At 47.7% G+C, this 21,264-nt stretch overlaps 1 protein-coding gene across 1 annotated transcript in view; it reads left to right on the top strand.

Moving 5' to 3' along the window:
* The window catches only part of LOC144127799 (uncharacterized), a 482,923-nt gene that overhangs the window by 269,979 nt on the left and 191,680 nt on the right, over window positions 1-21,264 (top strand). The window contains exons 15-16 of the mRNA XM_077660716.1: window positions 2,240-2,352; window positions 3,516-3,624. Coding sequence (XP_077516842.1) covers window positions 2,240-2,352; window positions 3,516-3,624 — 222 coding nt within the window. The remainder of the gene's footprint in view (window positions 1-2,239; window positions 2,353-3,515; window positions 3,625-21,264) is intronic.

Here is a 21,264-nt window from a genome sequence, read left to right as displayed (position 1 = left end):
GCACCAAATAAAGCCTTAGTGGAAGTTTAGCGCTTGTGTTTGTCCCGTGTTGCTTTTCTATGGATCATAACACATACGCACTAGCCCGAACCATCACCTTGTTAAGCATGTATACCTAACAGATGCACTCGAATCAGTTCAAAACTGCGCCATTCGTTCCGTTCCCTCCGCATATTCAAATGCCACGAGCGTTTCAGCTCTGAAGACAAATTCCGGTCTCGAAAGCCTCGCAGCTCGCCGCCGCATCGCCAGCCTCTGTTTGCTCCACAAGTTTTTCCATAGCTCTCTAAATTAACCACCCCACATTACTCGTGCGAACCACATATCTCACCGCACTGCCCATCCGTTTGAGATTGCCCGCCTTGTGTCCCATACTGCAACTTTTCCAGGCTCCTTTTTTCCCTGGAGTGTTGTGGACTGGAATGCCGTCGCCACTGATGTCGCTGCCATCACGCACCCGTCTGTATTTTCTAATATACTGTAAACACTTATATTTCAAGGCAATGACTTGTACTTGTTGATGAATATATTAACCCACCCCATATGTAATACCCCCTGAAGGGGACCTTTAAGGTGAATAAAGTGATGTGAAGTGTGGTTAGTCAAATAGATAGTTTTTTTTAAGCCCTTCTTGCTGTCTTAGCTGCCTGGACTGCCGTCACCACTACGTGACAAAATGGGATACCAAGTGGGTTACGATGTTGGTGGAAGGGCAAGCGTTTACATTTACGAGCAGTAAGTATTTACGAGCAGTAAGTCTCATTAACCAATTGTCACATCATTCCTAAATGCAGTTGAGGTTCTCTTGAAGCGCTGTTTGATTGAAGTCTTAAGCAGAGTCCTTAATGACTCTGATATTAATAACTGCAGTGCCGTATTTCGATGGAGGCGAAATGCCAGAGGCTCCCATACTGTGCGATGCCAGTGCACGTTCTGTACGATGTCAGAACCAGATGTGGTCAAAATTATCGGGAGCCCTCCAATACAGCGTCCCTCATAGCCTGAGTCGCTTTGGGACGTTAAACCCCCATAAACCACAGACCAATATCAAGTGCGCAATACATACGAATAAGTCAACAAGCATTATTAGAGGGTACTGCATTGGTCAGTAAGTCAATAATAATGTAAACTAGGAATATAAGCAGACCTAGTACGAATCATTGGGAGATGCCTTAAGTTACTGGCAGGAAATTGCTATTCACAGCAATCGGTCACAGCAACAAACTGTGACCGATTATTCAGGATTTATTTGATTCATTTTAAGATATCGGACGGCATATTCTGAAATTTTTACTAATGAATGTTCATGTGATATCTTTTCAAAGGCTTTCACGAAATGTAATAAAATAGCACCAGTTTGTTGGCTAGAACGTGAACAGTATGCAAACAATGAACAAGACGGCTAGCTGCATTTGATATGACAAATTTTTCTGAAAACTGTGTTGTAAAGAATGGAAAAAATGGTTTGAGTGGAGAATGTCTGTAGATGGCGTTTTGCATGAGTTTCCAGGGCATGCTTGTAAGAGAAATGGGAAACTCGTGCATCTTTGCTACCAGATTACCTTCCCGTCTGTCCTGACGAAAGGGACTGCGAAAAAAGCAGGCACACAAATTTGGTATTGCTAGAAATTTTGAGCTCTACTCCGAATAGAGATGAAAGTTGTAGTTTATCAGTCGAGGATGACGAAAGGATGACGAGAATGCAAATTGCATCATTAGGACGTTGAAAGTGACCTTACTCTTTCATTCGTAAATCCTGATGAGCAGGCGGCACTAAATGTGGTATCAGCTCAGTTAATCTCGGCGATGAATGCGCCTGCTTCGCCTGTGAGGGTTTTCGCAAGGAACATACGCCCATGGTGCGGGTCAACACTGTACCACATAACATGGGAGTGTGCATCGCACAACACAGACCCTCACATAACCAGTCCAAACAGAGGTCAGTGGCAGGCACTGTTGACCAGGTCAGACCTAGCGGACCAGATTCTCCGGTTGAGAAGAGCCAACAGGCTTGCAGAAGCCAGTGGAGCTCTTAAATATAGGCCTCGACCAGAAAACAGCTAAAAAAAATAAGTCAATAAAGTTTATTTATCCACTCGGTCACTAGGGTTTATGATTCGCTATAATTACGTCAGAATGAAGAATAATGCGCTTGGTGTTCGCCTGGAATGGGAGACCTGTGTGACCATGTCTCTCCTCCTTGAACTGAGCTGATGCTTGTCTTGTGCCGCTGACGTAGGGTGCCGCTGACCAGTGCGGTCTTTGCCTGGCTACTCTGGTTTGCTGCTGAACCACGCTTTCGGGACACGGCTCTGCTGGGCAGCCTCCAGATGGGGTGCCACAGTTTGCCCGGTGAGTGCTTCCTTCACTCTTTCTTCAGACATTTTGTATTTAGAATATGCACGAGAGGGGGTGTTCTCGCTGAGGCATGCTTCCTCCAGGAGTTGTTTTCCCAGCAAAGCAGGGCTAAGATCTGCAGCTGTATGGCCATCCTCACTGGTCTTCTCAGTGCATCGCACTTGTTTTTTTTTTCACATCTTGCTTTGCTCTTTATTGCTTCTCACTGAGTTATCAACATGCATATAAACGAAATATACAGAGAAAACTTGGCGCTGTGCTTTTTAATGAAATCCTCCTTACTTCAGTACATTCATCCCACTTTGCCTCTAGTGCACGGATGCCCTTTCCATTCCCGAGTCACATGGAGAAATGTATATCTTTGTCATCGCGAGGTCTTGATTTTTCTACAGTTATTTTGCATGGTTTTTTTTTCCTGCTGGCGGGGTTTTTTCTTCATTCAGCTATGGAAGCCATGTTTTGGAAGAAAAGCCATGAGCGTGTCAGCAACTATGGTTACTCCGTGCAATGTTCTGAGGGTGGCGTGCATTTGCGCTCAGACCATTTTTTTTATCGACTACACACCTTCTGGCTTCCATTTTTTTCAACTAAATGATTTAATCTCGCGGTCAAAGGTTTGAAATATACTGCTGAAAAATAAAGCAGCAGACCCAACGGCACATATGTTTTGTAAATTTTTTGCTGAGAGACTGAATTATGCTATACGGCACATGATGATCATTTCTCGCGGAGTATGTAATCCAGTCGGACTTTTTTCAGCTCTGCAGTGTTTTGGGGAGAAATGTCTCAAGTTATGCATCTACTGCATCACTCTTTGGGCATAATGCTTTCTTGTGCTGAGATTGGGAGCTTGTAGCTGAACATGCAGCCTGTCTTTAAATGCACTTCTGCCAAATGTATGATTGCTGTCCCGCATGTCATAAAACAGTGAATGGGGCAGGATATGCTACTCATCAGCGCAATCACTTTTCTCTGTGCAGGAGAAATACTTGTAGCGTTCGTGAAGGGTAATCATATTAGTCTAACGAGTTCTGTTTTTCTCTTTTGTGCCCCTCTGAAGAAGCAGTAAAAAAAGACCAACTGAAAGCGGGAAAACGACGATGGGGACCAAGTTTTGTTTTGGCCATTCTTAATGGGCCTGAGATGTTGTGTTGCAGACTCCTTTGTGGGCTGCCTGAACGTGCTGTGCCAGAGCCAGTGGGGGGCGCACACGGAAACCCTCTTGGCTGTGCTTATGCTGTGCACCCTGCAGCCTCATCCAGACAGGTGAGCGTAACAGCTAGCACACCAGAAACTGGCAGCAGTGCTATTGACAGAGACAAACCTTGCTCAGCTGAAATCACAGCTTTTAACCAGCTGCTAAAAGGTCAAGACGTGAGACGTAGTCTTTACAAGCAAGCTAAAGTGGCTTTTCTGTGCTTGGATCCTCGGCTGTGGTCACTTCTTGATTTTGATCAACACGCTGCGGTGGCTTAGTGGCCGCTTATGCCACGGTCAAGGGATTGAATCTCCGCCGCATTTCGGTCGAAGAGGCACCCGTGTGCTGTGCGAAATGTCAGCGCAAATTTACGCACCCTAGGTGTTGAAATTTTAGGAATCACACAGCTTATGCGCAGTTTCGGGGCTTTAGATACCATCATCATCATCAGCCTGACTACTCCTTCTGTGGGGCAAACACTTGTCAGATGTCTCTTCAATTAACCCTGTCTTTTGCCAGCTGCACCTAACTTCATCTCATCTGCCCACCTAACTTTCTGCCGTCCTCTACTATATGTTTGTCTTCTCTTGTAATTCAATCGGTTACTTCTGTCAGTTCAGTTGGAAGCGCGACTGCACCAGTGAAGCGGTGGTCCCGGGTTCGCATCCCGGACCAGGATGAATTTTTCTGTAACTACGAAGTTCCTGTGAAGCTGCATAGCTTTCCTATGTAGCCGCATGGCTGGTTGGATGCCAATGAGTAATTTGCTCCTCACTGCAAACTTACTACACCTTGCTGCTAAGTTAGAAGTCCACGGCGCCGGTGGGTTGTTTCCCCCTTTTTCTGGGAGCTGTTGTCTCCGTTGGGGTCGAGGGCAGGTTACTGGACGGTGCGACACCAGCGCTAATTCCTTTCGGCTCCGGCCACGACTCGCTATTGTACACTTGGCGTCACTGCCTGCAGATAGCTTATCACTGCCCCCGCTCGTTGCTGCGCATCTCACCGTAATTTTCTCCCATATTACAAATTTACTTCGACTTGAAGTTACTGATCAATTCGCTCTCGCCCTAGCATATGCTAGCCGTCCCAGCTAGATCAGCTGGTAGAGTGACTGCTGCCTTGAAACGGTGGTAGCGGATTCAAGTCCCGGACATGGATGAATTATTCTTTAACTATGTAGTTTCTTTGGAAGCTGCTTAGGTTTCCTTGGTAGCAGTATGGCTTCGCTTGGGTGGATGCCAATGAGTAATTTGCTCCCATGTTACAAATTTACTTCAGCTTGAAGTTACTGATCAATTCGCTCTCGCCCTAGCATATGCTAGCCATCCCGGTTAGCTCAGTTGGTAGAGCGACTGGTCCGGTAAGGAGGTGGTACTGGGTTCGAACCCTGGGACAGGACGAATTTTTCTTTAACTACGAAGTTTCTGTGGATGCTGCATAGGTTTCCATTGTAGCCGTATGGCTGCGAGCGGGTGGATGTCAATGAGTAATTACTCCCTTATTACAAATATACTACAACTTCAGGTCGCCGATCAATTCGCTTTCGCCCCACAATATGCTAGCCGTCCCAGTTAGCTCAGTTGGTACATCGACTGGTCCGGTCAGGAGGTGGTACCGGGTTCGAACCCTGGAGCAGGACGAATTTTAAGGCGATAGCCTTTAATGGCTCATACTCGCGGTTACCATCCGTCCGTTGCATCGCCACCTCCCGCAAGGGCACCTTGAGTCTCAAGGTGATGGTGCTTGGCACCACCACGGACCCTTATGCCCCATATTGAAGCTGTCATCTGCATTGTAGCGATAGGTTGTAAGGTGAAGGGTAAGAACCATGAATGGTGGCTGTCGGGGCCATGGCCAAGCCCGGCCAACGGGCCGTCTGTTTACCAGTCGGGGGGCTCCGGGACTTTCCTGTGAATAAAACGGTGAACCACAGGCGTCATTTTAGGGACCGTCAGTATATCTATATCGTATGAGTACTTCCTCTAAAAAACCTTATCGGTCCCTGAAAAGGAACCGCACCAATGAAAGCATTGCCAGAACTCGACCTGACCCTCTACATTTTCCTCATTTCCTGATTGTCCACCCGCTTCTAGACAATGAACCAATTGCTGCATTGTCTGTTTTTCTCATTGCTAGGACTCTGGATAAAATGATAGGCAGAAACTACAATGCAAAAAAACTCACTTCCGGTGGCCTTCTTGTTGAAGTGTCACAGAAGGACCACTCAGGCACCCTACTCAAGCAAAAACAGTACGCTCCTATCCTGGTAGCCAGCTCCCCCCACTGCAACCTAAACACAGTACAAGGTGTTATAATCCAAATGCGACCTTATCCGTGAAACAGACTCAGACCTCCTTGAAGGCTTCAGAGATCAAGTGTTATTGTCCTTCGTCGCATCACCATAAGGCAGAATGATGAAGAAGTGGTGATCACACCCAACATCGTCTTGACTTTTGAATGGTCCCGTTTTCCAGATGTTGTAAATGCAGAGTTCATCCACTGCAAAGCCTGCCCATATATCCCCAACCCGAGAAGATGTTTCAATTGTCAAAAGTACGGACACGGATCAAAAATGTGCTGGGGAAAACACATGTGCGAATTGCGGTTCCCATGAGCACCCAACCGATAACTGCAGTGCCGCTCAAGTAGAGTGTCTAAACTGCCACGGGCCACACGCCGTGAGCACGCGGACATGTCGACATTCCAAAATGAGAAAATAATCATTCAACTGAAAGTCATCGAAAACATCACATTCCCGGAAGCCCGGAAGAAGCTCTCGCTTCTCTCCGGAAGATTCTATGCTGACGCATCACGCTGGGGGACCGGGCGGCGCCTCGTATCAGTGGGTACGCAATTCAGCATCGCTGATGCGCGTCCACTTCTTGCCCTCACCAAGCATCCTCTGGCTGCACCAGACTTTCATGTCTCAGAGGTCAACTTTTCGCAGACCTCTGGGAAAACACAAAAAAATTTGAGGGAGTCTCTCGCTCTTGAAAAATCCACGTCTACTTCTGCGTCTCCACCGGAAGCAATGGACATGACACCGGGACCCTCGGCGTCGGTGGCACTGAGCGAGTCCCCCCAAGAGATGCGGAGTCTTCTAGACTGCCTCAAACCAAAAAGACATTCCAGAAGAGGGCAAATACGGGCTGGTTGGTACATGTTTTACGAATTGGAAAAACAGCGCAATCAAAGACGAGACCCAAGAGAAGCACAAAACACCAGCGCTGACTAACAACCAAATGGTTTATTGCTACAGGTGAGGCAGCATATAAATGAAATGGCACGAGTAACAACACAAAATAAGCATGAGAGAAAGATACCGCACAACCACACAACTTGACTAAAAAAAGGGGCACGTCACTGATTAAGATACGCAAGTTCCTTTGATAGTAGATTTATCGATGGGCTGCTGATACAGGTGTTACCGAGCTTTCTGATATGGCAAGCCTCCGAAATGATCCTTGTGGTCTCATCTTTATAACGGGTGATGATAGTGGTCCTATTGAGGTGCGTTTCGCAATCATCACACTCAGCACAGTGCGCAGCAAGATGGTTTCTGCGAGACTTGTTCTCTATATCTTTTGCATGTTCACGCAGTCTATCATTGATGCATCAGCCCGTCTCACCGATGTAGAAACTGCCACAAGAGGTCGGGATCTTGTAAACGACACCAACACGACACTGAACGAACTTCCGCTTATGCTTCTTCTGACAGCCTTTTCTGCTTCTATCCTCATTAACACGCTTGCACAATCCGCTAAGTTTATTCCTGGCTGAAAAAACCAGCCTAATGCCTCCTTTGCTCACTATCTTCTTTAGATTGTGCGAAACTTTGTGCACATACGGGATGCACACTGTTCTTTTTCTTCCTGATATAGGCTCAGGTTTTTAGACATGGAACTGACAATTTCTAACAACCATATTTGTTGGGCATACTCGCCGCGGTCCAGGAAGAGCCTTCTCCCTTTCCGGTCAGCTAACTCGAAGATCGTTAAGCGCGGTATCGCTAAGGCATGCCTAAGAGCCGCACTGCAAAGATCATGTCTGCATCAGACAAAAGGCAGTTTCCACGCACAGGTGAACAGGCTATCTGCAGCAGGATACCCCACGAAGATGGTGTCAAATGTTGCTGAGTCCCTGCTTGCAGAATGTAGTCTGCGAAAGATCAAGGGCACCGATGCGGGTCTGGCAGAAAGAAAAAGAACAGTGTGCATCCCGTATGTGCACAAAGTTTCGCACAATCTAAAGAAGATAGTGAGCAAAGGAGGCATTAGGCTGGTTTTTTCAGCCAGGAATAAACTTAGTGGATTGTGCAAGCGTGTTAATGAGGATAGAAGCAGAAAAGGCTGCCAGAAGAAGCATAAGCGAAAGTTCGTTCAGTGTCGTGTTGGTGTCGTTTACAAGATCCCGACCTCTTGTGGCAGTTTCTACATCGGTGAGACGGGACGATGCATCAATGATAGGCTGCGTGAACATGCAAAAGATAAAGAGAACAAGTCTCGCAGAAACCATCTTGCTGTGCACTGTGCTGAGTGTGATGATTGCGAAGCGCACCTCAATAGGACCACTATCATCGCCCGTTATAAAGATGAGACCACAAGGATCATTTCGGAGGCTTGCCATATCAGAAAGCTCGGTAACACCTGTATCAGCAGCCCATCGATAAATCTACTATCAAAGGAACTTGCGTATCTTAATCAGTGACGTGCCCCTTTTTTTAGTCAAGTTGTGTGGTTGTGCGGTATCTTTCTCTCATGCTTATTTTGTGTTGTTACTCGTGCCATTTCATTTATATGCTGCCTCACCTGTAGCAATAAACCATTTGGTTGTTAGTCAGCGCTAGTGTTTTGTGCTTCTCTTGTGTCTCGTCTTTGATTGCGCTGTTTTTCCAATTCGCAAAAAGACATCTTCCAGTCAAGCCGCCTGATAAAGGCGGCGACATCTAAATAACCCCAAATAGTCTTCGTTTTCTCACTAAAAAATATGGCTGTCGAGAGAATTATTCACTGGAACTGCAGAGGTCTACTTAAGAACCTGGATGATATATATGAAATACTCGTACAATACCATCCAAACATACTTTGCCTACAAGAAACACACCTAAACCCAACACATACAAACTTTCTAAAAAAATATGTAGTATACCGGAAGGACAGGCAAGGCAGTGCCCACTCATCAGGTGGCGTTGCTATAGCGGCTCAAAATTCAATTCCCTCTCAATGTCTTCCACTGGCTACTGATTTAGAGGCAGTGGCAATACGAGCCCTAACTTTTGGCTGAGTAATAACCATATGCTCCCTATATATCCCACCAGATCATCACCTGTCGATTGATGAACTAAAAAAACTCATTGACCAGCTACCCGAGCCGTTCCTGTTGGTTGGCGACTTTAGCGCACAGCACCCATTATGGGGAGGTAATAGAACCGATTCTTGAGGTGCGCTAATTGGGAAATTCCTGTTATCATCTTGCTGATGCCTATTCAATAGAAGAGAACCAACACATTTTAATGCAACACACAGCTCATACACGGCGATAGACCTTGCTTTTGGTGCTCCATTGCCCGTGGCAGCTACTGAGTGGGCTGTTATTAATAATCTCTATGGAAGTGACCACTTCCCTGTTTCTTTAAAATACACAGAAAATATCAGCCCGAGGGTAAATAACCCTAGGAAGTTTAAAGAACAGATTGCTGATTGGAAGATGTTCCGGTAACTTTCAGCATTGCCCTGTTCATCAGTTACAGAGCTAGGTATAGATGAATCTCAATCCCTGATCACACTGCATACAACAGACGCTGCACAGAAATCCATCCCACAGGCATCAGGTAAAGCAGGAAACAAACGAAGACTGTGGTGGAATGCGCGCAGTGCAAGAAAGCTCGTCAGAACCAAAATAATGCATGGTCAAAATTCTGCCGTTATCTTACGGCTGACAAGTTTGTAAACTTTATGCGAGCTAAAGCAAATGCCAGGCGTACTCGGCGTATATCCAAACGGGAAAGTTGGAATTCGTTTCTCTCCTCTGTAAATTCTTACACAGATACACATAAAGTGTACAGTAGAATAAAAGCACTTAAAGGGCATAGTTCACATCTAGTTCCTCTTGTTAGCACTGCTGGTGATACATTGGAGCACCAAGCAGATGCATTAGGCAATCACTTCGAACACACTTTTAGCTCAGTGCATCATGCAGATTCCTTCTTGAGATACAAACTAGCCGAGGAGCGTAAGCCTGTTCACAATAATAAAAGGCCATCAGTAGGAGGATACAATTGCCCATTTACTTTACAAGAGTTGACAGTTGCCTTTGGCACTTGTGGCAACTCAACAGCAGCAGTCCTTGACAGGGTTACATATGGAATGCTCAAGCACTTGCATGAAGAAACCCTTGAAACTGTGCTGTGTCTGTTTAATAAGATATGGGCTGCTGGACGTCTTCCAAGAGCCTGGAGAGAAGCGATTATCATCCTGATAATAAAGCAAGGCAAAGAAGCCACATTTGCGGCCAGTTATTGGCCAATTGCCCTAACCAGCTGTTTATGTAAACTCATTGAAAGATGGTGAAGCGGCGCCTTGTGCATTTCCTTGAAATGAACAGTCTTCTTGACCAGCACCAAGCTGGATTTAGAGCTAACCTGTCAACCACTGGCCAGCTCGTTGTCTTCGAATCTTACATAAGGGATGCCTTTGTGCATAAACAGCACTGTTTATCTATTTTCTTAGATTTAGAGAAAGCTTACGATACCACATGGCGCTATGGTATCATCCGTGACCTGCTTGTCTTTGGGATTTTGGGGAATTTTCATTAATGATGATTTTGTGCTTTTTGACTGTCCTGTTTTTGTGAAAACTGTAACCTGACTTTGTGTTCTTTTTTTTTTTTGGTATGCAAAGTTTTTCAACTGAGTCTGCTCCTTTTTTTGTGCATGTAAAGATTTCCAACTGAGTCTGCTTGTATGCCTTGTAACGGCTGCCTGGGCCTCGTCAAGCTGTATACCTAGAGCTTTTAGTGCAGGCAGCCAGCCACAATTTTCTGGGAAATAAATTGAATTGAATTGAATTGAATTGAAAATATGCTGTCCACCATTCAAAGTTATCTGTCTGAACGAACATTCAAGCTCCATGTAGAGAACTCGTTATCCGAGCAGTTTTTACAGGAGAATGGTGCCCCTCAACGTGGCATTCTTAGCTGCACTCTTTTTATAGTGAAAATGAATTTATTGAAGAATGTCCTGCCTAGGTCTATATCCTACTTCATTTATGTCGACGTGGTTCAAATAAGTTACAAGTCATGTAATTTGTCCATCTGTGAGCAGCAAACTCAGCTAAGAGTGAACAAAGTATCAAAGTGGGCAGACCGAAACAGATTTAAACTCAACTCATCAAACACTGTGAGCATACTCTTTACAAAAAACGTGGTATCAGACCTAAACCCGACATCACACTTAACGGGCAGAGTATTGCTGTCCAAAAGGAGCACAAATTTCTTGGCGTCATGGTCGACGAAAAGGTCACATCCATCACACACATTCAGCAGCTAAGACTTAAATGCATGAAATCAATGAACCTTCTAAAGATCCTGTCCCACTAGTCTTGGGGTACAGATCGAGACTGCCTGCCGAGTCTTCTAAATAGTGTAGTTCTATCATGCATAGACTACGGCTCAGTAGTGTACGAGTCAGCACAAAAAAGCACATTAAAAATGCTCGATGCAGTGGATCACCTCGGTCTGCGATTGGCTGCGCCAGCCCTGTCTTGCGTGTGTGCTGTCACCGTCTTTTTGTGCCTGTTTGCTTTTGCGTAAACCATGTCAGGCTACTGGTGCTTTCCGCACAAGCCCTACTGCCAGTTTGTACGTTAAGGCGGACCGATGGTCACTTGAACGACGACGAAAATACACGAGTATAATGTACGGTATGTAGGTATTATCTCATGCTGACTATCCATGCAACGCGCTGTTGCGAAACCCAACCAGTGTACTGCTCCTTTCAAACCGACCGTCTGAAACCCCACCTTTACCCATTAGAGTCGCCACACTTGTCCAAGACATGAAAATACCAGTCTCCAACATTTTGGTAACTTCTTCTAAAGACATCATTGCTCCCTGGCAAGGGTATCCAGTTGACTGCAACACATCTTTTCGTGAAGTTGATAAGAATGGGTCGCCAATTGCCATAAAACAAACAGCATTTCCTGTCCCTACAAGCAAAATATCAATGCACAGAGCTTTTCCACTGATGCCTCAAAGACATCCTCAGTTTCATGTGCAGTTCACAGTTGTCAATTTTCTGAAACAAAAACAATGAAAAGACACACAAGCATATTTACTGCTGAATGCCATGGTATTCTGTTGGCTGTTAGATTCAACCTGGAAAAGAAAGCCCCAAACTCTGTTATTTACTCAGATTCAGTGTGATTATGGCCCTGTCTTCTGAAAAACCCTGTAAAAACCCTGTAATGAATTCCCTCTTCAAAATGCCTTATGTCTGCACGCAGATTGAACCTTAAAATTACAGTATGCTGGGTACCAGGTCATTGTGGAAGAGATGGAAATGAAGAGGGTGATAGGCTTGCAGCATCAGGTGGTGAACTGAGTAGGATGGATATAAAGCAACTTCCATACCAGGTCCTCAGGCCATATACTAGGACTGCACTTCGCAAAGAGTGGCAGCAGGATTGGGATGAACAAACAGACAACAAACTGCACACAATAAAACCACGGATTGGGAGATATGCCACAAAAAAACAAAATAGATTCAAAGAAGTTGCTCTCTGCAGGCTGAGGATAGGACATACATACATCACACACTCGCATCTTTTACAGGATACTCCGGCACCACAATGCACGAGATGTGGAGCTCACATCTCAGTTGTCCACACATTCATCATATGCCCCAGACTGGATACGCAAAGACGACAGCACTTCCCTGAACTTTACACGTTTAAAATACCAATGCACCCTTCATTATTTTTAGGTGATCAGCGCATGTTTTCATAGGATAGGGTTTTTAAATTTTTAACTGGTGTAGGTTTCTTACGAGAGATTTCATATTCAAAGTAACCTCAGCACCTCCTCATTGCTGAGGAGAGTGCTGAGCTTACCCACAGCTGCCAGATGCCTCGCTCTTCTTGCTCAAGCAAGGACTGTGGTTGAGGCTACCTGGCTTCTTCTTTCATATATAACTCCTCTTAAAACAAGTTTTAGGCGCTATACATCACTTTAAGGCATTCCAGTAGATATTTTGGCACCCTCTTCACACGCTATAATCATGCACATATCACTACTCTTAGGCCCTCTGCACCTGGTGTTGATTTTATCGTGTGTACATATTTTAGCCTGAGTCGACCAAAAACCTCGTGTTTGGCACTCTTTGGCCTTAGGTGCCCTTGCGCCATAAAAACCGAGCATCATCATCACATCGCCACCTAGGTCACGTGACCTTAAGATCACGTGACATCACAAGGTCACGTGACCGCCGCCAAGCAACAACTGCCGACGCGCTACGCATGCGCAGCTTGACGTCACCGCTTCCTCTGCCACGTTCATGCTAGCTGCTCTTCTCTGTCGTGAAATGAATTCAAGTGCGTAAAATTCAAATCAGTGCAATAGAGTCTCAAGGGGCTTTCGCCTTACCACTGTTAAGAGATATCTCAGTGCCTCCAACGAATTTTTTCTTTAACTACAAGGTTTCTAGGATGCTTCATAGGTTTCTTTTGTAGCACTATGGCTGCGCTTGGGCAGAGGCCAGTGAGTAATTTGCTCCCGTATTTCAAATTTACTGCGACTTAAAGTTACTGATCATTCCGCTCTCGCCATTCCTTATGCTGGCAGTCCCAGTTAGCTCAGTTGGTAGAGCGACTGCTCTGGTGAAGCGGTGGTCGCGGTTTTCCGCCCCGGACAGAGGTGGATTTTTCTGAAACAACGAAGTTTCTTTGGAAGCTGGTGAACTTCTTGAAAAAGAAACTGTTCGCCTGGTTCAGCCGTTCATTGTCAGTCGCGTGGTGCATGCGATGCCCTATCTCAAGCTGAGGAAGAGCGACCGCGGGAATCTCGACGTCATGATTCGGGCGGCAGTTAAAAAGGAGCTAGGACACACTGCCGAAGTGTCTATGGAGCGCCTGCTCCAACTTGTGTCCACAACTCTGTGGAGGAGCTGACTGAGGCCCACAGAACAAGCCAAACTGCGAGGCTGTCGATAACCAGCGCCGGCAGACAAGTCCTCCGGGACCTCGGTCTCTCGCTTCTCCCCACCACCGAACACAGAGTCCACATCCCGAAGTTATGGAAAAATTACGCTCCCCAAAAATATTAACTGGCAGTTTAATCAAGGAAGCCAGGGCAAAATTTATTCCAAATTACTACGGGGATATAAGACGCATATACTATGCGGATGGAGCGAGTACAACCAAGGAGGGCATCTGTACTATAGCGGTGGCGCACGAGGGAAGGCAGGAGAACAGGGTCTGGGTAAAAGCGACGTGCTAATATCGGAGGAAGTGCGATTGCACTGGCCGCCACCCATTCCAACGCAGCGTACATAATGTCAGACTCGCAGCAGGCCTGCCGAAATTACGTGCGGGGTAGGATATAGCGCCAATCGCCCGCAGGATACTACTGGCATTTGAGAACAATTCGGCTTGTTCTATTAGTAAAAGAGAGATAGTATGGGTGCCTGGTCACCACGGGGTTGAGGAGAACAAGGTCGCTCACGCAGCTACCGGAGCATTCGTTCCCTCATGTTCCACTGAATCCCTGGTTCTCCCGCGGTGTGTCATGACAATCCCGCTAATCTCTTACGCGGATATTACAAACCTTTTACACCTCTGCAGGAGGGTATTCCCGGGACCCTCCAAAGGTCTCGACAGAACCGAGGAGTGCCACGTTAGACGGCTCCAAACCGGGTCTTTCTTAAATCCCGCCGTACTAAAACACGTGGACCCGACATTCACGGTCAGGTGCAAATCCTATACCACATGGTGTGGGCCTGCCAGCCGCTGTAAGTCAGCCAACTAGTGAGGGCTGGGAGGTGGCCCTGTCCAGCTCGGTCCTGGAGGCCCAGGGGGCCCTGGTTCAGAGAGCACAGGCAACCGCCGTGGCCAAAGGCATCCCGGAATAGTGACTGCCATCTAGCGCAACGAGCATCCCCACTTCCCTTTCCCAATTCAGTGCAGTGCTGTAATAAATGTTTTCTTGTCGCCCTGTGATTCACATCTAGCGGGAGACAGCCTGTTGCTGCTACTGTTCCTGATGCAGAGGAGCCCTTTGGGAGGCCAAGGCATATTCGCAGGCAGTTGTTCCGCACGGCCTCGAGAATCTTCTTGCTTGTTGGAGATATTATTTGAAGCACTGGTACACAGTAGCGCAAGATTCCTTCAACGTAGGGTTTTTCAAGCAGAACCATTGAACTGTAGTTGCTGCCCCACCGTCTTCCCGCCATGAACCTGAAATTTTGCAATGTGGCACTGATCCTTCCACAAAGTTTTTTGATCTGCGGTGTCTATGAGAGATTACTGTCTATAACAACACCTAGGAATTGCTCGGATTGTACATTAGGTAGTGACCATCCACCTAGGAGGATCGAGTCATTGTTTTACTTGTAAAAGCTGTGGCAACACACTATTCTGGCAAGAGACGAAGACCTCGGTCGCCAGGCACATTGAGATGTGCAGCAACGCTCTCTGAAGACGTTGGTGGGTAATATAGCGCAAACGTCACGCGTTTGAGATGTCATCTGCATAAATCATTGAGTGTACTCCTCGTGGAAGGTTTCTTGTTATGTGTATAATGGTAATATTGAGCAGGAGAGGGCTGAGCACCACTACCTGAGGTATGCACCTCTCCAGTGCGTGAAAGTGTTGGGTCATTTGGAGTGCTCATAAAAATTTGTAGTTCTTTTAAAGAGTGTCCAATCGATTCGTACAGCTTTCCTCCGAGGCCAAGACTGGCCAAGGCTGCGAAAATTGCATGGTGAAAAACAGAATCAAAAGTGGCCTTGATGTCAAGGAAAACGGCTGTCAGGATGTACCCAGCATGAAGGAACTGTTCAAGTGATAAGATGAGGGCGATGACATTATCAGTCATAGACCTATTTTGACGGAACCTGTTCAATTCTTATGTGGATACTGATTTCGGCTTTTGAGGAACCAAGTGATGCGTTTGCAGATCGTCCGCTCCATAATCTTGCCTGCGCAGCTCATTACAGCAATGGGCTGGAAGGATGCGTAGCTTGATGGCTGCTTACAAGGTTTCAAAAGTGGCACAATTTTCGCCAGCTTCTATTCTTTGGGGACCTCACCAGTCATGCAGAGAGAATTGTAATATTCCAGGAGTCAAAGACAGAAGTTGAGGGGTACTTTTGCGATGGCGTCGTAGGTCACCATCTTGACCAGGAGACGTGCATCTGTTCGATTCCGCGATATCTGTGGATATCTCCAACTGTGAAAGGCTTGTCCAAGGCTGGCATTGCAACCTGCGTGATGCCTGATTTACCATCTGGCGGAGAGTGTTGAACTCCGATCCCGCTAGCAGCAGTCTGCAGTATTGTTCTGAGACTTTTTAGGGAGTTTTGTACATGCATAGAGAGTGCAGCGAAGCGGTGAAGTTGTTGGAGGGGCGTACACGTACCTCTAACGACCCGCAAAATTTTGGTTACTATTTGGCGCGCATCCAGCATAGAACAAAAGTCGCACCATCTTTGGCGACTGTGTTTATCCAGATAGCGCCGAATGTGTGTGTCTGTTGGCAGGCATGAAGGTCTCCAGTGTTTTTTGTGCGCAAAGCTTTTCTTTCAGCTCGCCTGCGAATAGCACACAGCCTTTGAAATCCGGCAACATTTGAAGGTTGCTTATCATTTTTAGGTGTAAATCGTGTACTTTCTCTCAGGAAATGAGCTACTGTCGATACTTATTCCTCATTTCGGGTTGTGACAGTAATTCCTCTGCTTGCATCCTCCTTGTATGCACCCCAGTCTGTAGATTTTATAAGTAAAAGGAATTTCTTGATGAGGTTCACTGGTCACTGACCAAGGTCAACAAAATAATGACTTTTCGGGAGCGCTACGGCTCCCTTGTTCACAATGAGCAACCAGCTAGATGTCCCGAGCTTTTTGTAGCAGTTACTATCGTTCTGAGGCATTTCGCGTAGATAGGGTGCAATGTGCCGTCATTCTTATTTATTGTGTTGGGCGTAGTCTGGATGATTAATGACTCGAGATTTCGGTGAGCTGATGCATTATTTTCTGTTGTCAATAGTCCGTTTTCAATAGTGACAACAGAAAAGAATGTATCAGCTCGCCGAAATCTCGAGTCATTAATCATCCAGACTACGCCCAACACAATAAATAAGAATGACGGCACATTGCACCCTATCTACGCGAAATGCTTCAGAACGGTAGTAACCACTACAAAAAGCCCGGGACGTCCAGCTGGTTGCCCATTATGAACAAGGGAGCCGTAGCGCTCCCGAAACGTCATTATTTTGATAACCTTGGTCAGTGACCAGTGAACCTCATCAAGCCATGATTCCTGACCAGACGGTATGCCGTCGAACCCTCGACTACAAAAGGAATTTCTTTGGCGCTGTCTGCGCGCAGAGCTGATATGAGGATTGGGTAATGGTCACTTCCACATGTTTTCAAATCGGTTTACCAGGCAAAGTTGTGGGCAAATGAACTTGTTACAAAGGTCACTTCGATGCTGCTGGCAGTCGTCAGGTCTTGCAGGTAGGTTATGCTGCCATCATTTAGCGGCTCAGTTGAGTGTGTTGAGAGAAGTTCTGTGAGCTTGGCACCCCGCACGCATGTATAAGAGCTGCCCCAAATTTCGTTGTGAGCATTGAAGTCTCCACAAATAATATTGTCACCGAAAGCCGGCAGAAAGGGCAGAAGGGCACACCAGGACTAGCAAAGCAGACACACTCAACAAACCAACGCACGAGCTGGGGAAGACAAGGAAGACCACCGGGTGCTGTCGCACCGCATGACGGCGCCAGTAAATGGCTAACAGTGTGGCTTTGCCCCTCCTCCTGGAAAGGGCATCGGCCCGATGCCGCGGAATCACGGGAAGCCGGAATAAAGTCTGTGGCGCCGGACTTGGAAGAATAAGTCCTAGCGGGCGTGGTAGGGCTTCATCCTGGCAATGTGGACGATTTCGGATGCCGCCTGCCGCCTGGACGAGCGAACACTCTTGCGGGAGCACTTCGTTGTTAATGTCACTAAGTCTGCGCAGTACCTCGTGGGGGTTGAAGTAACGGCGCAGAAGTTTCTCGGAGCGACCCTGCAAACGGATTAGGGTCCATACCCAAACTTGATCGCTAGGGTGGTAAAGCATTGCCCGGTGGTGAACGTTGTAACGCTGAGCATTGCTTTCCTGCTGGGTACGGGTTCGCTGTCTAGCTAGCTGGCGGGCGGCTTCTGCGTGCCGAACGAACTCTTCAGCGCCAGCGACAAAGGGGCGTGCAACGCCTGGCAGTAACATTGCGCCCAGCATACTCGTGCCTTCGCGACCGTGTACCAAACTGAACACCGTGAAGCGCGTCGTCTCTTGAAAAGCAGTGTTATAGGCAAACGTGACGTAAGGCAAGATCTGGCCCCAGTTCTTATGGTCGGTGTCGACGTACATGGAAAACATGTCGGCAATGGTCTTATTGAGCCGCTCAGTTAGTCCATTTGTTTGAGGATGGCAGTCAATGGTTCGACGATGACTGGTGCCACTGAGACGCATAGCTTCCTGAGTAAGGGCTGATGTAACAGCCGTGCCTCTATCCGTTAAAACGACCGCAGGGGCACCGTGAGGGAGGACAATGTTAAAGATGAAAAAGTTCGCAATTTCGGCAGTGGTGCCGCAGGGAAGGGCTTTTGTCTCACAATCGCGGGTGAGGTAGTCGGTGGCAACTATAATGTACCTGTTGCGCAATGATGATGTCGGAAATGGTCTCGGCAAGTCCATGCCAACCTGGTGGAAAGGGATTCTAGGCCGGCTGGCTTCACAGGTGGTGTCTTTCGATGTTGGTACTCGCGGCAAAACTAACGTAGTGCTGGACAACTGTATAACAAGCCGGGCCCAGTAATACTTCTGCCGTACCTGCGCCAATGGGCGAGAAAAGCTGAGGTGGCCGGAAGAAAGGTCGTCATGGCATGTACACAGAACTTCGTCTCGAAGCACCATTGGGACCACAAGCAGGTACGGAGTGTCCGTGGGAACATAGTTTCTCTTGTAGAGGATGCCACCCCGCAAGCAGAACGATGATAGCCCGCGTGTGAAGAAGAGGAGCAGCGACGAGGTGCGGCCTTCGAGGTACTCTATGAGGGGTCGTAGCTCGGTGTCGTCCCTCTGTTGTTGAGTTTGGACGGACGTGGTTAAAGCGCCAAGAAAAGCGGGATCGTCTTCCGTGTCAGCAGTGGTGAATGGGAGAGGAGCACGGGACAGGCAGTCTGCGTCGCTGTGTTTGTTGCCAGACTTGTACACGATGGGAACATCGACTTTTTGGAACTGGAGGCTCCAACGCACTAGCCTTGCGAGCCAACAAAGCGAGTGGTGATCGCTCACGACTCGAAATGGACAACCTACAAGTATGAGCGAAATTTCATTACCGCTGATACGACAGCAAGGCACTCCTTTTCCGTGGTAGAATAATTCTCTTCTCATTGCGACAGAGTGCGGCTTGCATACGCAATCATGCGCTCATCACCATCTTGCGACTGAACGATGGCGGCACCCAGACCGACGTTGCTGGCATCGGTGTGTAGTTCCGTGTCCGCTTGCTCGTCAAATCGGCGAAGAATGGGCATAGTTTGGAGGCGGTTGCTGAGGTCGTCGAAGACCTTCTGCTGTTCTTGGGCCCAGATGAAAGGTTAATTGTCCTTTGCCAGGTGAGTTAGAGGCTCGGCTAGTCAGGAGAAGTCTCGCACAAAACGTCGGTAATAGGCGCAGAGACCCAAAAAAATGGCGCACAGCACGCTTATCAGTGGGGGTCGGAAGCTCAGCGACGGCAGCCGTCTTGTCGGGGTCAGGGCTAACACCTGCAGCGCTCACAACTTGGCCCAGAAACTTCAGGTTTTGGAATGCAAAGTGGCATTTCTCTGGTTTGAGTGAGAGGCCGGCCGATCGAATGGCCTCCAGTACTGCACTCAAGTGCTTGAGATGCTCGTCGCAGGTGGCAAAAAAAAAATGACATCATCAAGGTAGACGAGGCAAGACTGCCATTTGAGGCCAACGAGGACAGTGTCCATCATTCCTTGAAAGGTGGCAGGAGCGGAACACAAGCTGAAGGGGAGCGCCTTGAACTCGCACAACCCGTCAGGAGTAACGAGAGCCGTCTTCTCGCGGTCCCTTTCATCCAGCTCAATCTGCCAGTACCCACTGCAGAGGTCAAGAGAAGAAAGTAGCGGGCATGACGCAACTGGTCGAAAGAGTCATCAATTCGAAATAACGGGTAAACGTCTCTTTAGATAATCTTCTTAGTCTTCGATAGTCGACACAAAATCTGAGTGTCCCATCCTTTGTGGCGACCAGCACAACGGGCGAAGCCCATGGGCTTGTAAGCGGTTGTATGACATCATCCCGGAATATTTCGTCAACATGCACCTGTATTGCCTCACATTCTTTCGCTGATACTTGATATGGGTATGGACGGATAGGCCGCTCACTGTCATCAGCTATGATGCATTGTTTCATTATGGACGTCTGCCTGACCTTAGAGGTGGTCGCAAAGCAGTCATGAAAAGAGTCAAGGATGGTTTGCAAGCAGCGATGCTGATCAGTGCTCAAAGCAGGGTTCACGTCAGCCTTAACTGTTCCTTCACCATAGCGTGGCTGGGGTGCGTCTGGTGAAAACCCTCGCAGGCCCATCCGACGACATGGGCAGTGGCGCAGTATGTGGCCGGCGTCACCGCAGTGGAAGCACAAGGGCCGGTTGTTCGATGTGCGCCACACGTGTGCTTTGCTGAGGGGTGGCCGTGCTTCAGAGAGAGCAGGCAAAATCGAGAAGTGTTGATAGGGTGCAGGAGGAGCAGGGCAGTAAAACGCGGGCGGTGCTGGCGCAGAGCTGCGAAATGCTTCACTGTACGTCATGACAGATGGCTCCGGCGGCGTGTGGGGACAGACCATTGGCTGCACCACTTGACGGACTTCATCACGAATGACATCCGGGATGGCTCCGACACCCGGGTGTTGTTCAACAGGGCGATGCTTCTGTAGCTCTTCGCTCACAATGCTCCTGACAAGCTCACGGAGGGCCTCACTCACGGTGCCGGGAAGCGGCTTGTTGGCGTCCATAGCAGTTATATTCGCCGGACGGGCGTAATGCGCGAACCTCTGCTGCAAGGCGCGCTCCATGCTTGTCGCCTCCCAAGCAAAGTCAACCACTGTGCTGGGAGGGTTGCGCAAAAGTCCTATGAAAAGCTGCTCTTTGACTCCTCGCATAAGATGATGTAAGTTCTGCATTTCAGACATGGTAGGATCTGCGCAGTTGAAGAGCCGAGTCATGTCTTCTACGAACATGGCGACGCTCTCATTTGGCTGCTGCGCTCGGGACTGCAGGGTGTCGAGCAACTGTCGCCGGAAGTCTCGCCAGGTGTGGATAGTGGACTCTTGGCTTTCAAACCACACCTTGGCAGAGTCTTCCAGGGCAAAATAGACATTGCGTAGCTTGCAATCCTCGTCCCACAGATTAAACGCAGCGACCCGGTTGTAGCTGGCCAAACA

This window comes from Amblyomma americanum, chromosome 4 (genome assembly GCF_052857255.1).
Source record: "Amblyomma americanum isolate KBUSLIRL-KWMA chromosome 4, ASM5285725v1, whole genome shotgun sequence".
Taxonomy (NCBI): Eukaryota; Metazoa; Arthropoda; class Arachnida; order Ixodida; family Ixodidae; genus Amblyomma; species Amblyomma americanum.
Note: the sequence above shows the minus strand (reverse complement) of the source record. Positions and strands in the feature narration are given on the sequence as shown.